Source organism: Triturus cristatus, chromosome 7 (assembly GCF_964204655.1).
Source record: "Triturus cristatus chromosome 7, aTriCri1.1, whole genome shotgun sequence".
Taxonomy (NCBI): Eukaryota; Metazoa; Chordata; class Amphibia; order Caudata; family Salamandridae; genus Triturus; species Triturus cristatus.
The window spans coordinates 1,328,352,916-1,328,371,165 of record NC_140590.1 but is presented as its reverse complement, the minus strand read 5'-3'; the positions used below and the strand labels follow the sequence as shown (position 1 = coordinate 1,328,371,165).

General features: G+C 45.2%; 1 protein-coding gene across 2 annotated transcripts in view; it reads right to left on the bottom strand.

The window, feature by feature from the left end:
• Window positions 1–18,250, bottom strand: part of ATP2A1 (ATPase sarcoplasmic/endoplasmic reticulum Ca2+ transporting 1) — a 60,568-nt gene that overhangs the window by 32,179 nt on the left and 10,139 nt on the right. For both annotated transcript variants that reach the window (XM_085618945.1, XM_085618944.1), the window contains exons 6-11: window positions 13,416–13,496; window positions 13,026–13,111; window positions 12,166–12,463; window positions 7,118–7,284; window positions 3,280–3,368; window positions 1,610–1,712 (exon numbers count right to left, since the gene is read on the bottom strand). In XM_085618945.1, coding sequence (XP_085475071.1) covers window positions 1,610–1,712; window positions 3,280–3,368; window positions 7,118–7,284; window positions 12,166–12,463; window positions 13,026–13,111; window positions 13,416–13,496 — 824 coding nt within the window. The remainder of the gene's footprint in view (window positions 1–1,609; window positions 1,713–3,279; window positions 3,369–7,117; window positions 7,285–12,165; window positions 12,464–13,025; window positions 13,112–13,415; window positions 13,497–18,250) is intronic.

Below are 18,250 nucleotides of genomic sequence, written 5' to 3'. Positions count from 1 at the left end.
ATTTCAAAAAGATCGGCTATGATTTTCAGCAATTCCGAGAACCAAAGTACGGTGTACGCCAAAGGATTTTTGCTGATGTGGGAGGGTCGACGGCGTTTCGATCCTTTCAAGCTAGGATCATCATCAGGACCGGGTGGCCAAATTGATGAGTGCTGTGGCACGAAGAAATCAGTGCGCGCGGGAAGAAGGGCCAATTTAGGATGCCAGGAAGGCGTCTTGGGACGTCAGCTGTACAGCGCTGATCGTGTGAGTGAAATCTGAAATTAGACGTAGGGCGCGATAAGGGTAAGCACAGTCTGGGGGAAAAACCAAGGGGGGGCGTGGAAGGAAACTCACCATCCGGTGGAGGAGAAGGGGGGTGTTTTAAGGAAATAGAAATGTAGTTATTTAGTTGCAGGGTCGGAGCCCCGATCTGCTGCACAGGATCCGGGAGGAATCCTCGGTAGGGTGTTTCTGGGTGAGGGAATGAATCCAAGGAACTGCGGTGGACGAGTATCGCCGGGCCTCCACACCGGCTGAATCCCACACACTTTGGTGGCGGCCCGGCGATACTCGTCCACCGCAGTTCCTTGGATTCATTCCCTCGCCCAGAAACACCCTACCGAGGATACCTCCCGGATCCTGTGCAGCGGATCGGGGCACCGACCCTGCAACTAAATAACTAAATTTCTATTTCCTTAAACCCCCCCCCTTCTCCTCCACCAGATGGTGAGTTTCCTTCCACGCCCCCACTTGGTTTTTCCCCCAGACTGTGCTTACCCTTATTGCGCCCTACGTCTTATTTCAGATTTCACTCGCACGGTCAGCGCTGTACAGCTGACATCCCAAGACGCCTTCCTGGCATCCTAAATCGGCCCTTCTTCCAGCGCGCACTGATTTCTTCGTGCCACAGCACTCATCAATTTGGCCACCCGGTCCTGATGATGATCCTAACTTGAAAAGATCGAAACGCCATCGACCCTCCCACATCAGCAAAAATCCTTTGGCGCACACCGTACTTTGGTTCTCGGAATCGCTGAAAATCATAGCCTATCCTTTCGAATTAATCATGATGTGAACCAATAATTTTGTACATATTGTATTTTATTCTTCACCTTGCGCCCTGCGCTGTGTTTTTCTCACGTTGTCACTTGCACCGTCACGTTTTATCACGAGCACAATGTGCACTTCTTTTGGGTTGCCACTGCATACATGCTCAACAGTGCTGGTATAACTGTTATGTGTATTTCAATCCTCTAAATATATGATGCCTAAAGAGCACATTTAGCAAATAACTTGGAGTCTCTCATCTTTGTTCTTCTATTGTAATGTCTTGCACATACAAGCATAATTATCTTGAAGGAATCCGGTTGAGATATTGTTGCATATTTGTAAATCTACCTACCCAGATCTCAACTAGGTTTATGGGTTATACTCCTGTTGTTTTTCCCTAGACATTCTGGCACTCACAGAGCTCAAAATGAGGTATAATAGGGCACACCTTGGAGGTATGATAACACGGCCTGTATTCAGCCCCTAATATAAAGATGCACATAATCTGAGCATGTCTCAAGGAAGGAGATAGGAAGGTAGAAAAAGGAGAATTTAAGAGCACACGTTCTCTTTTTACCTCATTGAAATCCAGGGAGGAATCGTTGCACAGAGCACAGATAGTGGCCAATTCAACTAAACCATCATACTGACCGCTGTTCACTTGTTTATCGTTCTTCAGACTGAGGAAGAATAGAAAAATTGGAGCAAGGGAAAGGGAGAGGGAGTTAGAAATAAGCACTGAGGAAGAGATAGAGCAGTTAAGAACAGACAGAAGACTGCAGAGGTATGGTGTAAAAATCACTATAGAGCAGAGAGAAAAGAGGACCAGCAAAGAGATAAAGATGGACAGAGGATCGGCGAGAGTAAAGCAATGAAAAAACAGTGAATAAAGCAATGGGAAAAGAGGCGCACAAGTAGAAAGAAAGGAGCTCATAGCAACAGAGAGAATAGCAGATATGTAAAGCGCCACAAGAACAGTGATTATACGAAAAATAAATTGAAACTAGAGATAAAAGCATACAAGATCATAAAAAGATAAACAAGAATGAATAGAGGAAGAAAAGTGCATACTCCGGTGCTAAAAACAAAAAAAGCAAAACATAGAGTGATGAGCATGAGAGGAAAGTTAGTGAAGAAAGAGAAAACATTGAAAAGGATAGCTATAAGAGCAGTGGAGACTAGAGAGAAAATACAAAATAGGTTGAAAAATATTGAGAAACAGAAAGGGAAATGTACTATCTAACAGTTAGAAAAAGGCAGAGAAAAAGAGAAAAACATTAAGCAACGGAGATGGCAAAGCAATGTAAAATAGAGAAAATCATGACCTAGACATATGTGAAAAAACAAAGGAAAGATCAAAAACATTGAGGAATAAAGTGGAAAGCACTAACAAATATAAAGAAAATCTCAAGGAGATGACGAGAGAAAGAACTGAGAACCAAAAGGGCATATTTACTGGGAGATATCGCCACCAGAATGTCACTTTTAGCGACCTTCTGGTGGCAATAGCCCCTTCTCCTTAAAGTGGCTTAACGCCGCCTTGTAAATAAGGCTCCTTTTAATGCTTCACTTAGCGTGAAAGGAGCATGCAGTGGGTGTTGCAATGGGTGTTGCAGTGGGCGTTCTGCCGCAACACCCATTCCTTTTTGACGCAACCCCATATTTACATGCTTGGGGCAGCGCCTAAACTAAGACCAAGAAATACCTTGTCTTAGACTGGCAATACGATGAGAAATTATTTCTCCTAGCTTTTTGCTCTTTCCACGTGTGCTGCATTCTGCAGCACACATAGAAAGAGCAATTGGAAAATATTGATTGTTTATGTGCAGGTAAGTGTCCCTTCATGCACATAAACAATCACCCCTGCAGCGTAGGCCCACTTGCAACATGGTGCAAGGGTGCCTTCTCTGGCGCAAGGCAGCTTTATAAGCACCAGCCCTAGAGTAATCAGAGGGGTGAGCCTTTTTTTGTAAATATGGCGCATTCCTGCGTTTTAGAAAAGTCGGAGCACAGCGTTACCTATTGTGGTGAAACACAGCGCACCGAAATTTTTTTGTAAACCTCCCCCAAAGAGTGGAAAAGAGGTTAGTAACAGGCGATGTGGGGCAAAGAGTAAAGCACCAAGGGACAAAAGAAAAGCACTAAAGGTTGGAGAGTAAATCAATGAGGAACAGAGAAGAAGCACAAAAGAATAGCAAGAAGCAGAGAGACGAAGTGTAACAGAAGAACTCAGGCAGCAGTACTTACACCTCTCCCTCTGGTGCGTAAGTGGAGCCAGTGATGCTGAATTCGTTCAGGGTGCAGACATCTCCGTCAACTTTATCCAGAACGAACATCTGCAGAGAAGACATGATCTGTCAGAGCCAGTAATCAAGGAGACCTGGGCTCTCATAGCTTGGTATGGGATCTGATGGTGGGCAGGCTGTGCAGACTGTTCCAACACTGCCTTTTGGTTTCCAGTTGTATATGGATGTACTGAAGAGCATAGATTCTGATGCATTGCATTGATGTTTCAGGCACCAGTTTGGTGCATGGATGTATAGCTGTTGAGCACCAGTTGGATCTTAGTTACGTGCTTGAAGAAAATATGGGCTGGGTGTTAGGTTATATGTTTTCAGGGATGTTAGTCATAGCTTTGCAGGAATGTTATCCATGTATTAGATTGGTAGCTATGTATTAGCATGTTGTTTTTTTTCTGCAGAGTTTTATATAGTGCGAACTTGACCCGAATCCAATCAGGTATCAGAGCGCTTTACATAGCACCAGTTACGTTACATGAGGACACACATTCATTCTTTGTTAGGCACGGGGAGATTAAGTGATTTGCCCAGAATCATGTGACTAGTGTGTTCTATGTTGGTTGTTTTTAGAATGTGGTTTTGACAGTTGCTTGTGGTACCTGGCTTTGGGTGTCGCAGGGTTTGATGCAGAATAAACTTCACTACAATCAAGATCTTCAAGTGTCCAGGAGTGTTCATTACATGATTGCCAGTGGACTATTTGGTGAGTGCTGGCTGGTTACAAGTTAGGTACGCATTGAATGCCAATTGCAAGGCAACTGGACACCACCAATTGGGCATTTCTACCTTGTGTTTCTAGCTTGCAGTCGGATGTGAATAATCTTTTTAGGAGAGCTGTTAAAATGTAGGTGTTCTGAAGCAGGAACCAGTCTACAGAGATTCTGAAACAAATACTGGCTTGGCCATATAATTTTTGACTGGGGGTGTCATGGGGTATGGATAAATCTGTTGCTTTGGTGCAGCATAAAGGCACTTGTTTTGGGATGTCTCTCCAGAAGTGGCGCATTAGAGTAAGGACTAGTCCACACAGATGCTGGACTGCACAAGTTTAGTGGTGTTACTTCAGAACAAAGGTGTCATAGGGCAGGCGCTGTGCTTTTGAGAGCCTCAATTAGATCCTTTTTTCAGGGTGTCTGTTTAGAATGTGTGTGCAGATAAGTAAGTGTACAGACATCCTGGGATAGACACTGATTTGGGAGATACAGGGCGATACTGTGGAACGGAGGTCTCATGAGGTCACGTAAAGCCAACACACAAACAGAAGTAGACCAAGGTTTGGTTTGAAAGTTCTCTTTTTTGTTTGTTGAATACGTTGTATTAATTTTTATAATGAAAAACAGTACAGAGAAAATGAGGAGGGAGAAGAAAAAGATTCAACATCCGACAGTTGCACGAGGTATACAGTAATATGACACTTACAGATACAGATGATAAAGGTATGAACCAAGAATAGACATAAATCCAGTACATAATAAGCAATAGAAGCAGTTGGTACCTGTTTATGTGGATCAAGTAGGACTGGGTGAAGTGAACCAGGTGGAATTGTCAGATGTATAACATCCACAAGTGTACCAATGATGCAATAAATGAAGACGAGAGAAAGAAGGAAAGAGAGGGGAGTAGTAGGACAGGAAGGAGAGGGGGGAGTCATGTGATACTATGTGCATGGAGGCTCAGAAATGATAAGAAGAGTAAGAATTAGTGGTCAGTAGGAAATTGTGGAATTTCTATTTTGGTGGAAGGGTTGTGAATTAAAAGTTAAAGCATATTCCAAATACCCTGAAACGGGGACGGGCAACCTCTTGTATGAGATTGATTGATATGTGTAATGCGTAGATAGGTTACCCAGGCCCATCAGATACAACAGGATATATTATTGGAGGATTTCTAGTCAAGTGGTATAACATTATAGCGATGGTGAGGAGATGATCAAGGAGTGTTAAGTCCATGTCAGGAAGATCAATTGGCAGGTGGGCCATTTGGGGTCCTAGGAGGATAATCGGAAGGCATAGTGGGGACGGACATCGGTTTCGGGTGTCAGTTCTGAATTGAGTGATAGAAAACAAGAACAGGATCTAGTTTAGTGTTAAATCAGAATGGGTGTGACATGCTAAGGGTGGGTCTGCAGAGGGGCTAAAGCTAGGTCCTAGACAGGGAAGGACTTGACAACAGCTTAGGGCACCAACTTAAGCAGGTGTCAGCTTGCCACTACAAGTATGCACACTGACCTGTGCCAGAGGTGACAAGGAAGTAGAGAGAGGACAACATTTCACTATGCTTAAATTACAAAAATGCTTTGTACCAGCCCTGCCTGGTATAGGCATAGGTTTTGAGAAGCTACTTCAGAAGGGGAAGTCATGGGAAAGGTCTGAAGAGGGTGCTTTGAGCTGTTGCAAGGGTGCTTGTAGTTCAAAATCCTCATTGTGAATAGTAAAGTCATGCATCTTCAAAGTACCTCCCAGCATGTTAGGGGACATACAAATTAACTGATGTAACCAAGCATTGTCAAATAAAATAAATAAATAAATAAATAAATATATATATATATATATATATAGAGAGAGAGAGAGAGAGAGAGAGAGAGAGAGAGAGAGAGAGAGAGAGAGAGAGAGAGAGAGAGAGAGAGAGAGACAGACAGACAGACAGACAGACAGACAGACAGACAGACAGACAACTGGATACAATAACATATATGAGAAACAGAGAAAAGAACTCTAAACATGAACAAAGCCTAAAAGTGTAATGAAGTTGCAGGGAAGAGCTGCAAGTATTAAAGAAAATGTCACTTGTTGTCTTTAATGTTTCACTGCAAAGATGATATTTTAAATGTACAGAGGATATGTGATGAGAAATAATTTATAAAATCAAATATTTGTACTTAAAGTATGAGGTTGATAGACATATATGTCAGTTTCCAGTTATGAATTTACTCAATGGTGTCATATTCAGGATGTACATAACCTGGGATGTCTGTTGAAGAACAAGGCTACTGTTTGGAACAGGATGCTCAGTGCACAGCCTGGTGAAGACACCATCTTCTGGTTATGGTCTTTACTCTAGGTGGCTGTCTGTGAGGCTTCTGGTTTTGATTCATACCACTTGAGGTCTCTGTCTATGGGGAGCCTGTAGTAGGTACCATCTCCTGGTTATGGTCTGCACTGCTTGAGGGGTCTGCCCATAGAGAACCTGGAGTAAATCCCAGCTCATGGTTATGATTTATACCGCTTGAAGTCTCTGCTTATGGAGAGCCTGGAGTATATACCAGCTCATGGTTATGGTCTGTACTGTAGGGTGCTGTTGGTGAAGAGCCTGGAATAGATACCAGCTCTCGGTTATGGTCTGTACTCTTGGTGTCCTTCTGTGGAGAGACAGTAGTAGATACAAGCTTCTGGTTATGGTCTATGCCATAGAGGTCTCAGTCTATAGAGAGCCTGGAGAAGATACCAGATCCCAGCTATGGTCTCTACCACTTGAGGGGTCTCTACATGAAGAGCCCGGAGTGAGTGCCAGCTAGTGGTTATGGACTGTACAACTCTAAGGGACCCTCCATAGAGATCCTGGAGTAGATTCCAGCTCCCGGGTATGGTCTGTAGTGCTTGAGGGGTTCCTCCGTGGAGACCCTGGAGTACAGACCTGCTTCCGGTTGTGGTCTGTACTCTAGGGGTCTGTCCATGAGAGTCTGGAGTAGAAATAAGCACCTGGTTATGGGCTATGCTGCTCTAGGCCTAGTGTTGATTTACAGACAAGAATTTAAGGGGTACACAGAGTAACTTGGCTCCTCTTACCCTGCAGACGGACATCTGGTTGGTGGTCAGAGTACCAGTCTTGTCAGAGCAGATGACAGAGGTGCACCCCAGGGTCTCCACAGAAGGCAGGCTTCTCACAATGGCGTTCTTCTTAGCCATACGTCGGGTTCCCAGAGCCAGGCAGGTGGTGATGACAGCAGGCAGACCTGGAAGAGTAAGACACTGAAATTACCTACAGTGTCTCATTAAGAGTCCCTTTAAAAGAAAAAGGATGCAAATGAACTCATCTTTTAAACTTGTCTTAAGGGACTGCAATCCTTCAACAAGGGATTACTGCCCCCTTCTACAAGTGAATGCTAGTAGCAGTATTGAACATGGTGCCACCCACGTGCCATGAAAGGGTTTGGTTGTGAGTTTTCCCCTATGTTCTTTATCAGTAATTCACACCAATAGTACACCCTCCATTATCTCTTCTGTGTGCTTTAACACTGCTGGGGCAGACAAGTTAGCTGATCGATAGAAAAGTAGTCCCTACAAGAAATACTAGTTTCTAAAGTCAATGAGAATCTACCCCATTGGGTTGCACCAGTCATTCTACTCAAGTAACCAATAGAATACTATCTTTGGTCTTTACCACATGATTCATACCATCTAGCCCTGTCCTAATATCAGCTAAACCACGCTTAGTGAACAAGATACACTAAAAGGACAATGTTCCAGGTTTGTCCTGATGTCTCTACTTACGCCAACTTGAGGAAGGTGGCTGCTTCTTATCCAACTTGGGAAGAATAACTATCTGGAGCACTATTAATTCAGAGACATTTCAGCACTTGTGTATGAGAAAATTCCGGGATAAGGGACTTCTGAACCTACAACTGAAATCTAAATTGTACCTCTCTTTTTTACATTTCAGATCGAGCTGAACTTGCAGGTTTGACTGTTTCGAGAGTGGAAACTCTGGAGCAGAATCTTCGTGTGGCCATTAATTCTCATTTCTCTCCATCACAGAGAGAAAGAACAACTCACTGATTTGAAAATGTAAGTTAGAAATAAGGGAACTGTGAGGCTCACCCTATACAACTGCACCGATGCAATTCAGTTTCAAAATGGAAAATGGAAAAGATTCAAGACTTATGTTCCTGGGAGGTTCATCTTTTGTCTGGTGTTGGTTCAGCATAAATTCCAGCAGTGCTTAAAAAGAATTGTAGGTCACTGACTATTTTGCAATCTTTCTTCTTCAATACAAATGGAAACACAATCCAGTCTGAGAGAGTGAAAGCTCAGCTGGGATTATATAGAACCCATCCAGTCAAGTAATCAAATAATAATCTTGATTTGGCCATAATCCAGCTATAAAAGACACACAAATATATAGATTCATAATAACGCCCATGTAAAATTCAATAATAAAACAGCACATCTTGAAACCCTATTGAGACCATAAATAAACAAGCATTTGCAATCCAGTAGGTCTCGCATTTGCGAGAGTTTGAGCTATTGCCATAACAATGCCTTTGATTTATGTTTCGAAAACCTGCAAGTGGATGGAGGGGATTACTCTGGTGTACCCCAATTCAAATCTGTGACCAGTAGACTACATGCAGAACTGCAGCAGGTTCTAACCTTCCGATCTGTGCTGCTGTGAATGGTTTATTTCACCTGCAGGTTACTTGTATTCCTGCAACATGCTTTCTACCCCACTGATCTAACCATGATTGACAGTGGTGGTATGCACTTTGCAAACAGATTTTAGTGTTTGTATATTTATAACGCACCCAACGGCCTCTAGGCAATAGAGCTCTTTATAGTAAGAACTTTATTTACATACATTTTCTTAGTAGGGTTGAAATATGAAGGCTATAGTCACACAATTACAGATGAAAAATAAGCCTTTAAGTATCACTGAGCTTTGTTCCCTGGGGTTTTACGCTGTTATCTGTAAATTATTTTCGAATGTCTAAGGAGAGTAGTTTATTCCACTGATTCTAGTTGGCATTAGAACCTGTAGCCCGCTCTTTAGTAGATGTTTGCAATTTGGAATATTAAATAGAAAATAGCGTTCTACCTTAATAGTGTAGCCAACGTGTAGAAAACAAAAATATCAAATGGTTATTGAATATATGCAAGTATCGATTTCCTATTCTTAATTCCACATCTATATACCTCACAGATATATAGATATATTTTTTTTTTAGATGCCATGAGTCATGTCAATATGATGTTATGTTGGTATGTTATGTGATGTTATGTTTTGTTGTCACAGGAGCAGGCTAAGATACTTTTTGGATCAACCCGAAACTTGGTTAGCAAAGAACGCTCCCAAACATTTCTAACCAGGGAAAGGTACAGCTCAGGGCCATCACAGACTTTGATGGCTAAGTATTCTCTCATTGTTGGTTTGGCCAAAACACTGAGCTCCCACGCATCTGATGCAGAGCTCATATATAATGCATTTATCTTACCCCTCTCGTCCTGATCCAACCTGTGGGGAAGGCAAATAAATCAGGCCTACCTAGGGATTTGGGGATTCTCTTTATATAACCCAGCTAAGGGATCTTTAAACCGTTATCACATTTTAAGCAATCTATGATCACTTCTCAGTTAAGCGATGTGTGTGGGTTGCTCCAGACTGCCAGTCACAAGAGCAGTTGAGCAATTTTAATTTGATCTTCAGCAAATGGTAAGCCCAGTTCCTCATGAAGAAAAAATTGGGAGTTGAACTTATCGTCCCCAGCACGCTCCATCAACTTCCTCTTAGATATATGCACGGCTTATGGGAAAGTCTCTGGATATACGATAAACTGGGCAAAGTCACTTCTCTATATCCTACACGGTTCCACGCCACGGCTCCCACGCGGATGCACACTTCAGGTGGCGGCGGATGGCTTTAAATATCTTGGGATATTCATAACACATGACCACACGCACTTCACTGCACACAACCTGATGCAGCCATTGACAAGACTCAAAGGCGACGTCAAGCACTGGCGTACACTGCCACTAACACTGCTGGGAAAAGCCGCCATTCTCAAAATGGTGGCACTTCCTAGATTCCTGTATGCGCTACAAAATACACCATTCCCGATCCCTGTAACATACTTCAAAGCGATTAACGCGGAAGTAACAACTCTGCTCTGGGATGGGAAAACTCCCCGAATAGCTATAAACAAACTGGTGAGAAGTTGGTACGATGGCGGTGTCGCACTCCCTGACGTTAAAATATACTATTGGGCATCCTAGTTGGTTGCTATTAATTAGTGGCTCCATGCACCCCAAGAGGACCCGGCGTACCGAATGGCAGGCTCCTGCTGGAGGCGCCAGGGATTATGGGTACACTGTACAACAAAAAGAGACGGAACACCCTCTCAGGCCCAACAGCACACACGGTACAAGTTTGGTTCACGGCCCGGAAAACACTAGGATGGGAGGGAGTAATTACACTAGCCTTGCCACTGCGGGACACAAAGAGGCTGGGCACACTGCGTAATACTAAAGGCTTTGCCCAATGGGATCCGATAAGGATGTCAAAAGTCGGAGACCTCTGGAAGAAAGGGGAGGTAGTTACATTTGCTCATCTGCAGGCTACCTACGGCTTAGCGCAGACAGAAATGTTCCGATGCATGCAGATTTGACACGCGCTCCAGTCTTTGATCCCGCCAGGAACTCGACCTGAAGAATCCTCGCCATTAGAAGACCGGCTTCTCACAGATCACCTTCACAAAAAGGCAATTTCACAAACTTACCGGAAAATTGTAAATAACCGCCCAGACCCCTTGGCAGCATTGAAGGCAAGATGAGAAAAAGACATAGGTGAAATAGATGAGGCAGACTGGAGGGAGGCACTGGCGTCCCCTAGGGAGGCAGCGATACCGTCAAGGCTTAGATTGGTGCAATTAAAAATTCTGCACTGCACATACTATACTAGGACACTACTACATACAATACACCGGGCAGACACGCTGCTTTGTCTCAGGGAGTGTGGAGAGTTAGGTACATTTTACCACACTCTCTGGCTCTGTCCAGAGATAGCGCGCTATTGGAGAGCGGTTATGCGCACACTCTCACAAGTTACGGAAGTCACGATTCTCCCTGAACCAAAATGTTGTCTTCTTAATATCTGGGAACCCACGGATTTAAACAACACAGCCCAAGAATGGGTAACACTGGGCATGACAATGGCAAAACAGAATATTGCGCAACGTTGGGGCTCCAGGCTCAACCCTACCCTAGGGCAATGGTGCAAAGATATGGACGTGGCTATGGTGGCTGAGAGGTCAGTCTACGTTCACTGAGGGTGCACCAAAAAATGGACAAGGGTGTGGGGGAAGTGGAACACCTATCGTGGAAACATATGTGAAACCCCCCCCACAAGATACATCTGGGTCGGATATTGATGAATGACCACACCTTGATACATGGCAATACTGAACTGTCTTACTTGAATTTTTATCCCCATTGACACAGATGGACAAGTTTATTCTATATATACACTGCAAGACTACTATAAATACTATATCTCATCTTTGTTTGTACACCGTACACCGTACACGATTACTGTACTACAAGACATTGTAACAATAAGCGAAATGTTAATAAAATTGATTAAAGAAAAAAAAAGTTAACATTATTAGTACGGATGACATTTCGCTCACGGACACGGGATATCTTTTTTCTCTTTTCTTTTTAGAAATAAAGGCCTAATCTGGTGGATTTTGAGAAGAAAAAAAAGGGCCTCACTTAGGCATTTTGCTTCCCTATGACCATATTATGCGTCTTAGCTATGGTGGTGTCTATATCAAGATTGTCAATGAAGAGCACAAACGCATTGATGAGACTCATTAGACCATTTTGTGTGTGGGAAAGCAGAGTTACATCATCAGCATAGAGTAAGGCTGGGATAAAAGTTGAATTTACCTTGGGCATCTCTACCCCCGTGATACTAAAAACAAACTTAACCCATTAATATATAAATTAAATAAAACTCACCTGGTCAAATCTAGAAGATTGTATGAACTAAAGGGTCTTTTGGGGCTACATCCAATGGCTGGTTCAGAGACACAAGTTTCTCCTGGAACTAAATCACTCACCTTCGGGAATTGCAGCCACGGCCAGAGCGACAGCAATCTTGAAGTAATAGACAGCACCGCGGAACCAGGAGCCACCATGGATGGGATCGTTGAAGTGTCCAATGTTGATCATCCATACGGCCACACAGATGAGGGAGATGACCTTAGATAGCTGCTCTCCGAACTCGTCCAACTTTGCCTGCAGTGGGGTCTTCTCTTGCTCTGTGGCAGCCATCTGGTCACGGATTTTGCCGATCTCAGTACTAACACCAGTAGCAATCACAACACCGATGGCCTTGCCAGCGCCCACGTTGGTACCCTATAAGTAAGAATCATACATGCAGTCAAGCCAGATGGCAAAAGAAGCAGGAGATGCCTCACATCTGAGGACAGGGGTTAGCTACTATTGGACACTGGGGTGCAGAGTCCGGAGGGGCCCAATAAACCCTGATGTTTGCTGTCATTTTAGTACCTCAACAGCATCCAAAGGAGGCCTTTTCCATCCTTGCACTGGAGCTCATAGCATCCAAGTTATGCTACTGAACCTGGGGAAATAATGACTTCTCTCTGTGAGCCAGTGACAGTGATAGGGGCCTGAATCTCTTTCAGCACTGAAGCCTTTCCCGTGAAAGCTACAACACTGCTTAGAGCCTAAGATCTCCAGGTACAGCCAAAGAAAAACAACTGAGATCATGGATGGACTGACAGAGATCAGGGAGGGATCAATGAACTGATTTCATTGTCAGTACCATGAAAAATCCTGACCAGACTGGAGAGTTACTGGATATGCTCAGGAGATAGAGAGTCCCTGTGTACTGTGCTGAGGGCAAGCTTGAGGCCTTGGAAGAGTGGCCATAAGAGGGGCTCCAGGCAGTACTTACGGAGAAGAGCATATTCTTCTTGTCCTGGTTGACAGCCCGGAGGTCAGGGACAGCTTCTGTGTGCTTGATGACAGAGACGGACTCACCTGGAGTGAGACAAATGATGGAGGGGAGAGAGGTTGTTAAAGCGGTGAGCGGGCGAACGTAATACCATCTTAATTTTAAACAAGAACACGGTCCACATCCCATAACTCCCATAGGTGCAGGCCTACAGGGTCTTCAGGAGAATGTTTCTCGAATGGAATGATAGGGCCAGGGAAGTCACTGGCATGCTCCAGTCCTATCTACATTTCAGAGCCACAAGACTTGCGAAATCTCCCTGTGTCCCTAAGAGCCAATCCGCTTCTGTGCCCCCATGTGGAGATGTCTGTGTTGGGACCGGTTACTTACCCGTCAAGATGGACTGGTCAATACGCAGGGTGGTGGATTTGATGCTGATGAGACGGATGTCAGCTGGGACCTTATCACCCACTGTGGAAAGAATTAAAGGAAAAAACAGGAGTGAACAAGACAAGAACATGGAGTGAGGTGATGATAAGAGGTGCGAAATAAGACAGAGAGTGAGGGTGTAAATGTGACATGTATTGTTTATGAGACAGATAGGGCATGAGGAAGAGATTGGATACAGGGGAGTCAGAGTGAGAGAGGGAAGTGACAATGATAAGGGAATGAGTTACATAACGAGACAGAGTGAGGCAACAACAAAACCTGAGAGGCAACACAATGCTTTCTGATTTTATAAGTGACCTTTGTTAAGTCTCCCCTCACCTGGTTAATCGGTGCTTGGGTTCCAGCCTTTGGCCCGGTGACATCAGACACCTCAGTGACCTAGAACTTTTTTAATGAACTGTACTAAGATTCCCTATTCTAGTTATCAAAGTAAAGAAGCCTACAAGGGGCAGCAACACTTAACTGATTTCAGGCTTCTGAAGCACCACATTCCTGCAAGCAGAGGGCACGACAGGCTTGCTCTGCTGTTTATAAGCTAGGGCTTGCCTAGCCTCCGACACTGTCCACCACACGAGGCACATCTAATTTGAACATCTACCCCTCCCTGTTCCCTGTCTCGGTGTAGGGGTATACAAGGATGAGCAGAGATACTGCCTCCGCAAAGAGGTAACATCTGTTGCCAAAGAGTTTGGGTGTTGGTCTCGGTTCTCCTTCAACCTCTGAGCCTTACATTATAGTAGTGGTAGAAATGCTCCAAGTGAGGTGTTTCAGAGAAAGAAAGACCTTTCTTTCAAAACAATATCTGTGATGCATGTTCCGGGAAGTAGTTGCAGCCCAAATGGGCAACGACTGTATGCTCCAGCTCATCATCTCTTGTCCCATGGGTCTCAAACCTGACTACTGTTTTTTAAACCGAGGCCAGCGCTATTCCATTCAGGGTCTATAATTACAAAAGGTACTACTCTCAACAGACCTGCACCGTTGTTGTAAAACTCGCTGCCACTGCATCAAAACTGTAGCACTGGTATCAAACCTGCACCATTGTCACCTCACCTGAGCCATGGCCTTCTTCTCTGTCTTGCCTGCAATTAACCCAATTTGAGTCCAACCCCAAGAAAGTGGAAGCAAAAGAACAGAACTGGGAACAGTTAAGTCCAGTCAAACAGTCACTTTTTCCCTTTCTACAACTTTAGTCTTCAGCACACCTCAAGCTGGGTTTGGCATGAGACCTGAATGTCTGATTTCTCAATAGGCCAGCCCGCCTGTGGCTAAGCATGGGAAGGAGATGTGTCTATCACATGGCAACCTGAAACCTTATCCATCAAGGATAGAGTTCCCCCAGCTTTATTTATAGCCCTCCTTCAGCTCCAGTTGGCACCTTTCTTATTTATGAATTTTGGAGGGCTTCAAACCCTGTCTCAAGGAAAGCTAGAAATTGATTTATGGCGAAGGCGGGGGGGGGGGGGTAGATGGGTTAGTGACAACTATTCAGCTTCACACTAGGGGCACCCCTGTATTACAAGTAGTAAGAAAATGGAATGCAGTGAGTGTAGAGTAAAAAGGGCAGCTCAACTTTTTCCGTAGATGCTGTAGCAAAGCTGTAAGGATGAAGTCACTGTTTTACCCCTGGCCAGGCTGCCTCTTCTTGAGGATTGAGGCAGTGCCTATGGAGATGTAATACAGGATATGTCTCTGATAGCAAAATATTTCCTTGATAAAGACGGACCATAGGCAAAGAGGTCCATTAATACATCTCAGCCATCCTCCCTACACATTCCCTAATATTTTCGAAAAATCTATCTCTAAATACAGGAAGAGGGGCTTCTCCAAAACACCCTCCCCCCAAAAACATCTGTATACTGTGTCTGATTACACTGGCGTAACGAGACTTGAGCCCCCCCCCCCCGCAAGGCACGTGGAGGGGCCCCCTCCGGACTCAATCAAGAGCTCTTAAGCAAGAGTATTGTGCTGAGGGGGCCCCCTGGAGCTTGTGGGACCCCCACACCGCGGGGGCAGCTGCCTGTGTTACGCTAGTTATTGTCCCAAGGACACTGGTTTGGGGGAAGGTTTCTCAATCAAGAGCCTAAAAAGTAACCTGTCATTAATTCTGCCACTGAAAAGCACTGGAGGTTGAGTCACTCTATGGCTCTTGGTCCAATCTGACCCCACCTCATCCTGAGTTCCACATAGGCCAGAAGTTGTCCTTGATTGTTGTACTGGCCTTGAGACCCAATCAGTAAAGCTGAAGATTGATCACTGAGCATTCTCCATCTCCAATAACTCTACCACAAGGGGGCATGCGGGTTGGGTAACTTGGAATACCACTGGGTTATCCTGCAGCAGCGTTAGGCCTGATTACGTTCTTTGAAGTGTCAAGCCATCCCTTGCTACCTGAAGAAACCGGCACCAGTTTTCCTGGAGAACACCTGCAGTGGCACTGGTAGGCTGGTGTGCCAAGTAGGTAAGGCCGTGGGCTGAATAGGTCTGGCTGTCTTCTCAGTAGTGGCGAGGTGCTGCCTGGGCCGCCTCAGGGCCCAGTAATCCTACCCCTTGGCTCACCACTTTGGAAGACGAAGCGGTCACCCTGCAGCTTTGGGATGCTCGTCTTTTAATACCAGCATTAAGTGTCCCTGAAGTCCAGACGGGTCCCAGCTGCTTCTCGCCCCCCCCCCCCCCCGCCTTCCTTGCCTCACGGCCCCGTGGAGGTGTCCTCATTACCCAGTGTCATCAGATTCCGGCCACGCGAAGGAGCGTCGAAGTGACCTTACATGGTGAGGAGAGTCTCGGACCGACTTACACAGGGATTGATCTCTCCTTCACCGGCTTTCCTACTCTCTCCCGTTCTTCACCGCTATTTCCCCATACTCTCAACCATCAGCCTCCCTTTTTCTCACCATCCTCTTCCTTTGAGGTCTTCCCCGCTTGTTCCCTCTCCTTTCCTCATCAGTTCACCCTTCCTTCCGCCCTATATCCGTCATCGGCTTTTCTCCCTCTCATGCTCCTCAGCGGCCTCTCGGGAGGACTCTGGTGTCAGCACTCGCAGTTCGAATCTCAGACCCCGCGAAGCCTGTCACACTCGGGAAGCAAGGCTACGTACATTCAAAGGGAGGTAGTAAAGGGGAATAGGCACTGGGCACATGGGTGAGGGTCCTGGGAGAATAAGGACGAGGAGAGGCGGGGCACAGAGCAGGGCTGTGAGGCTGAGAAAGGAAAGGAAGTGAGGGATGGAGAGATGGGTGCTTGACAAGTGATTCTACGGAGAAAAGCGATGGCTAAATAGAGAGATGCGGTTGGAGAGAAATTGTGAGGGAAGATGGACAGGTACAGAAAAAGAAGGAGATGAAAAGGGGAGCTTAGACGAGTTAATAGAGATGGAATGGTGAGGGGGAGTAAGGGAGGAACATGGACTGATAGAAAAGGAGTGAAGTAGGGGAAAAGGGGATGGGTGTCACGGTACACTGAGAAGTATGAATCGGAGCGGAAAGCAAAATCAAGGACAATGGGTATACAGAGAGGGATATTTGGGAGGGAATGAGAGGGGTGAAAGGGAGTAGAGTGGGGAGGGAAAAGAAAAGAGAGCTGGAGAATGAGGGCAGGACGTTGTATATAGGGGCACTATGGAGACGATTGTGAATGGGAGAAACAGAGGGACGTCATGCGGGAAGGGGTGAAAGGGGGGGGGGGGCTGTCCCTGACAGACTTAAGCCAGCAGACACCTGTCACTGAACAAGTGCAGCAGCCAAGAGAGCCTGGGTGCTGGAATGCCAGAGGCTCATCTTTCCTCCTTCTAGGATATAAACAGCTTCTGCTGAGGACTGCAGCCTGTCTCAGACACCTCTGATCCACGGCCCCTTCCCTCCCCATTTTCTCACCACCAGTAGAGCTACAGAAAACAGGGCATGGTGAGGTGAAAACGATGTGTCTATATATTTGTTGTATTGCAACATTTACATAGCACTTTACACCCGTGTGTGGGCACTGAAGTAGTTGCCTACATGGGTAGCACATTACACCATTTTGAGTGTGTGGTTGGAAGTCTGTTGTCTTTGTTTTGATCCTTTGTGGGAAGTTTTTCTATGTCGTGCATGATGACCACCGACATACGGTTATCATGTTATGGGGACTCAGAGCTTAGCTGTGGGATGGATGAAGACATGCGTGCAGTTTGTGGTTTTCTGTAAGCTGGCACCTTTGAACAGCTCTGCTTGTTCCTCTGTGGTATTTCTTATGATTATAGTGCACTTAGCTGGTTACTGTACTGGGTTGGCCCTACTGAGATATTTTGTTACATTTTACCAATGCGCCTGCCCAGACCTTCATGCTCTCTACCCAGCCTGGTTCACCTTGGGCACTTCCTGACCCTGCCTTGGACTTTCTATGCAGCATGAAGTTCATGTTTTGAGGCACCAAACTAATACTAGAACTAGATTTCTTCTTGGGGCAATCGGGATGGGGAGGAGAAGTTTAAGTCAGGCCATATCTGGAAGCTGAACAACCCACTCACATCCAAGACAATAACCCAAAAAGTTATTTTTGTTATTTTCCATTCCATGTAAACCCTGGATTTGCAGTTGGAACATGAAACACCCAACAGTATCAAGTCACCACTGGGTTGTTTTCTTAGCTGTCTAAAGAGAGTCCCAGCATACGATTCCTTGGACTTTCACTTTTAGCACGGTCTAGGGACTGACATTGAACAACAGTGACCATGTGTCTCTTTTTATGGTTGGGTACACCAATACTATGCTCTGGTTGCTACAGAAGTGGCACTGGTG